At 32.0% G+C, this 8,853-nt stretch overlaps 1 protein-coding gene across 7 annotated transcripts in view; it reads right to left on the bottom strand.

Annotated features, from left to right (window-relative positions):
• Positions 1–1,028: 1,028 nt before the first annotated feature.
• The window catches only part of Postn (periostin, osteoblast specific factor), a 34,256-nt gene continuing 26,431 nt past the window's right edge, over positions 1,029–8,853 (bottom strand). The window contains exons 18-23 of one of the 7 annotated variants that reach the window (XM_005387655.2): positions 8,648–8,737; positions 7,952–8,041; positions 7,161–7,238; positions 6,492–6,575; positions 2,884–2,925; positions 1,029–1,816 (exon numbers count right to left, since the gene is read on the bottom strand). In XM_005387655.2, the coding sequence (XP_005387712.1) occupies positions 1,779–1,816; positions 2,884–2,925; positions 6,492–6,575; positions 7,161–7,238; positions 7,952–8,041; positions 8,648–8,737 (422 nt within the window). In that variant the 3' untranslated portion in view covers positions 1,029–1,778. The remainder of the gene's footprint in view (positions 1,817–2,883; positions 2,926–6,491; positions 6,576–7,160; positions 7,239–7,951; positions 8,042–8,647; positions 8,738–8,853) is intronic. The other 6 variants (XM_005387656.2, XM_005387657.2, XM_005387659.2 and 3 more) reach the window with 6 other exon arrangements.

Genomic DNA, 8,853 nt, shown 5'->3' with positions numbered 1-8,853 from the left:
AGAGAGAGAAACAGAGACATAGAGAGAAACAGAGACAGAGACAGAGACACAGAGACACAGAGACACAGAGAGAGAGAGAATAAAAAATATAGTAGTCTGTCTGTTCCAATGAGACCCCAGCTCCAAATACATGAAACTTTTGGTGGACATTTTAGATCTAAAATGTAACGATAATGTTTGAGTCTTTTCTATTGGACCAAATCTTCTGAATCAGATTGGGAAGATCACAAGCTGAGAGTCTCTACGTGATAGGTACTGTTTTCTTGGGAGGATATTTTCTTTCCTGGCAGGGACTCTAATAGTAGACCAAAGACTAAAAGAATTCTGGAAAACCAAAGTTACTGAACACTTTCCAGTAAATGATGTTCTCAGACATTTTATCTCATTTCCTCACCTCAAATACCCCTTTAAAAAGAATCTGTACCAAAGAAGCTTTCTGGGTCCTTCAGTGATACTTTAGTGGTGGATCCAACTTCTGTGATCCAAGCTGGACCTCTAGAGTCAAGTCTGATATCTTCTTTCTGAATGGATTTAGTTTTATAGTTTCCCAATGACTGCTCTCCATTGTATGGTTAATTTTGTTACATACAACCACTCAGTTTGTTATCAGTATAAATTCCATTATCTGAACATCATTTAGCCAGTCCAAGCTAAGGACGCTCAGTGAAGTATGAGTAGATTCAGCCAATCTCTTTATCATTCTCAGAATAAAAGTATTTGTATCACTTTTTTTTGCTACACAGAGACTCATATGTTACCTAAAATTACAGGTATATCTGTGACCCCTGCTATGTCTAGCCAAAGATGCATTAACTGATTTTTGTGTTTGTGCAGTGCTGTTTATTCTGTTACAGCCAATGTGTATTGCAGATCATTGGTTATCTCTTTGCTTTTTGGAGATGGTGTCTGTCTGAGTGATCTTCTGAATCTTTCAATTTAGCACACTCATAGATGCTCTGTTAATATTCAATGATTATTTTATCATCTAATGATTAAAATAATAGTTGGAAAAAAATCAAGAAATATTAATTTCATACAATTTTCTTTATTGAATACTTGTTTATAAAAAAGGTATAAAGCCCTATTCCCAAGTCCAAAGGGATTTCTAATTTAAACCTTGAGTTTTTGAATTAAACAATCTGGAATGATTCTGTTCATACCTGCAAAATGGTTTTATTGAAATGTTTGAGATAGAAAATATGTATTGCAAAAAACATACAAACATTTCGAGTACAAAATTAGTTGTAAAAATAATATAATTTACCAATAAACTCACATTGTACTAGATATGTGTAAGGCCTTTGGGTGTAAAATTATTTTGTTTGCCGGTTGTATACCTAACACTCATTTTTACAATTTAGCTTCCTATGGAGAGGTAACTGTGTATGCCTTTGGTTTATCCATTATGCACATCCATACATTTGCAATTCAGTTGTCTGATTGAGCTAATAGCACACTATTCTTAAATTTAAATTGTAATGAGCTTGGTGACAAGAATTTTCTTTGTTAGATTCCAAAATTAGTCAGAACTTTTAATGTCAAGATACAAAAGCCTGTAAGATGCTATATTTCCTTCAGCTCCTATTCTACAGGAAACTAACTTCACCATTTCCCTCATGCTTCTCATTCAGAAAAACAGATATTAAATATGGGTTCAGAATTGTTTGAAGGCTTGTTTCTTAGTGCTGATGTTTCATTTCTTGAAGTCGAGGCAGCGCTCATAATTTTCTTTCCAGGTGAGGTTGCTGACTGAGGGTTGTTGTCTGGCTTTTGGTTTTTCACTGAGAACGACCTTCTCTCGATCGCCTTCTAGATCCTGATTAGGAAAAATGGAGAATAGGCAGGTGAAATCTTGATGAAACTTCAGTGTCTAAGAGCATGGTATTTTGTGGATACCCATTAAGGATCATCATTTTTTGTTGTAATAAACTGTACTTTGATTATCTCCTCAGTTTATGGTGATAAAAAATCACGATCATGTTTTGACCAAACTGTATAAAATAATACTTTGGAATTTGGTGATTTTAATTATGTAGAAAATTTGGATTGTTTTGAGTGGTTAGGAGAAATTTCTGATAAAGCCTTCTATAAAAAACCATTTGCACAATTATCTTTTAATTTCAAGTCTCTATATATTGGATTGATTTGCCTATAATGCATTTATAAGTCTTGTAGTTTGTTTTGACTATTAGTGTATAATTGTAATTTACTCTTGGCTCTACAAACAAATCTTTGATCTTTTAATGTGATCTAACCTGAAGAAGAATTACAAATTATGTGAATATGAAGAAAATGATAGTAAACTTGTGATATATAGAGATATATAAATATATACATTGATATCAAATTGTATAAGCATTTATGTTAATCTTTTTTGTTATATGATTTCTAATTTACTTATCACTCAAATCGTAGCTTGGTCTCATATAATATTTTTTTATTTTTTTTATTTTTTGGTTTTTCTCTGGTACCGGGAACTGAACTCACGACCTTGTGCTTGCCAGGCAGGCACTTTGCCTCTGAGCTAAATCCCCAGCCCCTCATATAATATTTTTAAAGATTTAGTTCTGCCTGCACTTGGCTTGGGCATTCGAGTATTTCTTTTTTGACCTTACTTAAGTGTACCACAGTGGCTGAATGTGTCTTGTTGTTTATAAAGTTTATTTGCTTCTCCTTTTGTGCTACTTAGTTTATAATAGTGCTGCAGGACATTAAAATATTATTTTCAGATATTTATTACCAAACACTTTGCAGCAAATCTGGCTAACTTTTCTCTTTGAGAGAAAACAAAGTTCAATAAAGTACGTTAAGACATTCCACTTTGGTTTTTCAGACTGTTAAAAAAAATGTATACAGATACATTACTAAAGTCAAAACATTTACCTTGAACCCTTTTGTTGGCTTGTATCTTTCTCACAGGTGTGTCTAAAATTAAAGATGTGTAGTTAGAAATACTTGACAATTCTGAATAAAATTAGAGAAGAGACCCTAGTTAAACAGAAATGTATGAAGTTTTAAATAATCATGAAATAAATGACTTTTTAAACAATCATGACTTAAATGATATTTTTTAGAGTGGTAAATTTTAGGGTCTTTAAAATTTCAAACTGACATTGAAAAAATAGTTGTTATCTGTATAAGATCATCTAATTTCACTAACTGCAAAATCCATTGTATCATTGTGGATTTTGGAGCCCCACATTATGTGCCATTTTTGCACCAAGAAAATGTCTAACATAATTTTGTTAATGTTTTAGTGAAGAGAGTTACACCACAATGCAAGGATGTACACAGTTTACAAAAATCTTCCCAGAAATAGCTGCCTATCTTTGCTTTCATTCTCATTTGTAATTCATGCCTCTGTGAAATTCTCATTTTAGATCAGTTTCTGATTGTTTTATCATGAATGATAACAAAATAACATAGACCTAATAACTCTAGAAATGTAATAATAAGCAATTCAGGAAACATGCCAACATTCCTCCCGCAATTCATTGCTGACTCTATGAAACTTTTAAAATATTAACTTGTTAAATAATAAAACTAACATGTAAGAACTACAACAATTTTTAACTATGCAGTTTTGAGTTCTTAGAGTTGCAAAATATTCCTCAATTCTATATTTCCTTTCCTTAGTTGACAAGTGACTTTATTTTTGCTTACCTTGACGTTATCTTGAAACTTTGACTTCTTATTTTTTATATGTCAACCATAACCATCAATGAAATCTGTATTTTTCTATTATAGCTTTTTTAAATTTCTGAAATCTCATAAAATATAAGCTAATTTGTTATTTTGCTATAATACTAGAATAAGAAGTGTTAAGACAACAGCTTAGAAGAAAACTCTGTTTAAAAAGCAGAAATCACATTTGTTCCCCGTGGTTCTCTGCTATCTTAAAATGAGAGGGTGGAATGAAATGATTTTCAGAGATGTATAATGTGAGAGGGTAGAACAATCATTCATTTAACACATATGCCTCTTTTCTATCATGTGTCCTAAAATACGTAAAATATTTCAGTCTGATTGTTGCAAATTTTTTTTAGTTTTGCCTTTGTTTTGCAATATTCCATAGTGATGATTTTGGAAATTTGAAGTAGGGTGCAAAATATTATCTTACTGACCATGCAAATGTTAATTGACATTCATAGTGGGAGTAACATTAGCTGACAGTTTGCAATACTCAGCATAAAATATTATTGTAAGTGGATTCTATATGTGAACTCATATAAATGTAGGTAACATTGCTGTTGGGGCTATATTTTATACAGAAATCACAAATCTTTGCACATTACACTGACTCATTTGCCAATCTTGATTTGTGTGAGGGGGTGCTGTTCCTTTCTCTATAGACTGACATCTTGCTTTAATTTCTTGAGCAGTTTCAGCACAGTCTATAGTTTGACCTACAATAAACATGAGAAATTCTGTGCATCTTATGAGAGTGTTTTTTCAGTTCAGGGTGTTAAAGTATTTCAGCAACAAGTCACAGAACAAGTACAAAAAGAGAATTAACTCTACCAACAATCCTGAGTTAACTGGCTGGGGAGCACATTCAATTCATCAGAATGTGTTATATACTCCACAGCATTCACACTATGTACAGGTCAGATAAAAAGCACTAGGTTTTGAAATGGAGACAATGGTTCCTACATGAATGAATTAGCTGGATTCTGAAGTAAAAAGCCAGTCTGGCATGATGTAATTTTTATTCACATTGCTCTTTTTTTGTAAATAAGTATCTTTTAGTACTAGTGAAGGGGATAATTTTGACTTAATGCTGACCTGATGATTTTAGATGGCTAGAAAAAGAAAAACAGCACATCTAATTAATGTCCAGTTACTAACAACTATACTGTACATAATGAGACAAAAAACCTTATAAATATTTTGATAAAACTTAGGATATGTCATTGCAGAACAGGAAGCTTTACAGAGCTGGCAAGAGTTCACATACTGAGAAATGAAAGAATCACCTCTGAAATGAACAGAAACAAGAGAGAAGAAAGAGTCCAGTAACTAAAAGTAGAACATAATTGCCTTGACTTGTAGCAGGTGTATCTTCCTGTGGCTGAGTCCTTTCCTTAATATTTAGTTGAGCTGTTTATCAAGGACTTATTACAGAGTTTATTGAAGGAGGGAAAAACATACTTACCCGAAGTTTTAGCCTAAATGAAGGAAAGCATTATAAACAGTGAAAGCTACTGATTAATTCATTCTCTAAAAAGCACTGCCATTCTACAAAGCTGATTACTAGGCAGGGACGAAGAGAAAAAACAAAGAATTCAGTTGAAACTTCATAATGTGTTTGCTTTTTCCTTCAAATCTCTGTATATTTTCAGAGCAAAGAGTTATGTATTTGGGAGTAGTTGAGTTAATTTTGTATTAGATTTCACAGAAATTTTTGGTTTCCTTGTAGTTTAGGATACATTATATATTGTTTGTGTTCTGAAAGCAATCATAGTTTTCAGATCAGAATTTCAATTAATTTGAAAAATATTTTAATATCAAAGGTATGAAAACATGAGGTGAGGGATTTTTATATTGTTAAACAACAATCAGAAAATAATTGTCATAAATATATAAAACCTCAGACAATTTATGTATTTGGGCATAGCCATATAAATTTTAGAATTACAAGCAGAAACGTTATTTGTACTTTAAGCTGGATAAATATCAAACTTCAGTTATACATCTCAATTCATAGTGTATTACAGAGGATATTTTAAAATATTGGAAATATTTGTCTAAAATAATTTTTAGTCTAACATTTTTGTTGTGAGTCAAATGAAACAGGAAATTCATTTATTCAGATACCAATGATCAAAATTGTATTTTTATTAGCATTTACGATTTGAGTGATTACCGTTTCGAGTTTGTGTAGTCTTTTGAATTCTTTGTTTTTTCTCTTTTGATTTGAGGGTAGGTTCATTTAATGTAGTAGATGGAGAAAATTCCATATTTTAAGGATTAGTTTTGTGTATAAATAATCTACATTTTTAGGTATAGATTATCTCAAACAAAAGAAACATACTCATTCACAAGAATATAGTTTTGGGAAAGAAAGTTGCTAAACGCACTGTTTTTTGCTATATTTATGCTCTTAAAAATCATGCCTTTTATAGCTGTCATGGGGGCAGTGAATAAGTTTTTGAAAACATAAAAAGCATGTCAAATTTAGGCTTAATAGCTAGTAATTTAAAAATTAGTCCTTTTTCACATACTCAAAATATCCCCACAGTTATCTGTATTAGGACAAAAAATATTCATTGCCCCAAGCTTTATACCACAGAACTTTTTAAAGACCGTATAAATGAGTGATAATTTCTTTATAGTTATTATTTCAGCAAATCACTTGACTTGATAAGACAAGAGTTAATGTTAGCTTTTTTTCACCTGATTTAAAGAAAAACCCACACAGTCAGTCTTTAAAAAGCTGAAGAATTTAACCAGAACCTGTTAAGGGGGTTAGTTATTGCTCTTTTACTAACCTCCCTGAAGCAGTCGTTTAATTTCTTCATCTTCAAATAAATGACCATCACCACCTTCAATGAATTTGGTGACCTTGCTGACCTCTGAGAGGATACATTTTTATAGCAGAAATTGGTTTATATTAAAACACGTTGGGAGATTTGATGTGATCACTAATGGCAACTTCCCAATAAGAATTCTGGGTCAACTCTCTGAGGTATATATATTTATTTTGTACAGGGAATCAAACTCCATACTTTGCCCTTGTCTTGCAGGTGCTGTGCCCGCTGAGCTATATTCTTGGCCTCTTTTTATTTTATTTATTTATTCATTTATTTTAACCATGGGTGCTCTGCCATTGAGTTATACAGCTCCAACTCCTTAAGGTCTTGCTAAATTGCTTGATTTATAGTGGGACTTGTACTCACAATCTTCTTGTATCAGCCTCTGCTGAGTTTTGTTATGAGAATTTGCTGATACAACTGTTAAGCAATATTTAACAAACAATCGATATGACTATCATTTATTCTTCCTTCCGTATTTCTGGACTTTTTCCTTAAAATATGGTATGGAATTTAACCATGGAATGAGAACTTGACAATGATGGAGCTCATGTTTAAGGCTTTAGAGATGATTTGGGATGTGGGTAGAGATAGATTAAAGTCACATGTTTTTCTAGGTATGCTGACCTTTTTCCAGCAATTTTTTCAGAGTTTCTTCCGTTTCTCCACCTCCAGCAGAAACCCTAGTATATTTTATTTCGGGACCTAACGGAAAGACAATTTTTTAAAAAGGGAGTAAACAGGGATAGGTAAACTTCTTTTGTAAATGGCCAGAAAGCAAGTACTTTAGACTTTGTCGGCCACATAGCCTGTTTTGCATCTGTTCAGATCTTTCAGTGTAGCGGGGAAGCAGACACAGACATTACATAAATGAATAGACATGGCTGTGTTTCAATGAAATCTCTTTTCAGAAACATGTGGCACAAGACATATTTGCTGACTACTTAAACAAATGTGTAGAGTATAATTGAACTTAGAATTTTAGGTTGATTCATACCTGAGAGATTGCTACAAAGGTTTACTAAAATTCTTGGTGAATTGTTTTTACATATATTTATATACATTTTGGTATATAGATGTATGGATCTTAACATTTATAGAAAATCAAAAGAGGAAATTGCTTTTGGTACTCAATAACTCATTAATAAATCTTAAATAAAAATAGCATATAAGAGAGCATTTATGCATATGTCATACACTTAATAAAACACATGCTTCTAAACTTTTTAGAAATTTCCAATTGAATAATAAGTGGTTTATATATGATATTACTTTTTCAAGGAAAAAAATAACTTAGTAACTACCATGGAAGTGACTTCATTAGATTCTCTAATGATCCTTACAAATATTTTTTAATATTAACTACTATATTATATTTATTCTGTGGGCATAGTTCCATGTGTGAAACTAAATATCACCTGTAATAATTCGTTCTTCCCGTGTTTCTTTTTCAGTTATTTCCACAGGCACTCCATTAATGATTTTGGTGTACTTTTTAACAATTGGATCTGAAAGTTGGTGAAGAAAAATGCATTTGATTTATCTTTATATATTTTCTATACATCTCTGAGCGAGGCATTTTAATGATGGGCTATATTCCTTGAAACATTAGTATTTAAGGTTTAATCAGGATCACTACTGGAACATATCTCAAATAAATTCAAGTCTGAAGATAGCAGTTGTATCTCAAACCTTTGGTTAAGAAGAGGACCAGCTGGGAAGCTGACTCTCCATCACTGGAAGGGCCACCCTATAAAAAACCTTAGTAGTGGGTTATTAGTACAGTCTTTATATTAGTTATTTTTTCCTTTTATTTCTAAGTTCAGCACTACCAGTCTCATGATCATTCTATTTTATAGTCATACATATGGAGAAGCAATGGCAATTTCATTGGGCCTTGAGGATTACATGAATTCTGACAGTATCCATTCATAAATAAATTATATTTTCTTTCTGACTGGCTACTAAAAAAACCTGTAGCTTAAAAAAATGATTGTACCAATTTATACAAGACAAACACCGAGGGGAAACTTTAGATGTCCAATATTTCTGAACAAGCACTATTTCAAAATAATCATGTGATGCTACCCAGGCACTAGTAAAACGTTACATACCTCCATGGATGACTTCTGTTCTTATTTCACCTTCTTTAATCAGTTTGAATTCAGGTTCACCTTCAATTTGGATCTTTGAAAATGTGGGTCCTATAACATTAGTTTAGGAGACAAATTATGTTCAAGTAGCCTTTTAAGTGTATCAGGATAGGAAGTTTATTCCAACATTTGGTGCTACTCAAAGTGTTTCAGGTTTTGTAAAATCA

This window comes from Chinchilla lanigera, unplaced genomic scaffold, assembly GCF_000276665.1.
Source record: "Chinchilla lanigera isolate Chin_1 unplaced genomic scaffold, ChiLan1.0 scaffold00030, whole genome shotgun sequence".
Classification (NCBI taxonomy): Eukaryota; Metazoa; Chordata; class Mammalia; order Rodentia; family Chinchillidae; genus Chinchilla; species Chinchilla lanigera.
This window is presented reverse-complemented; position numbering and strand designations above follow the sequence as displayed.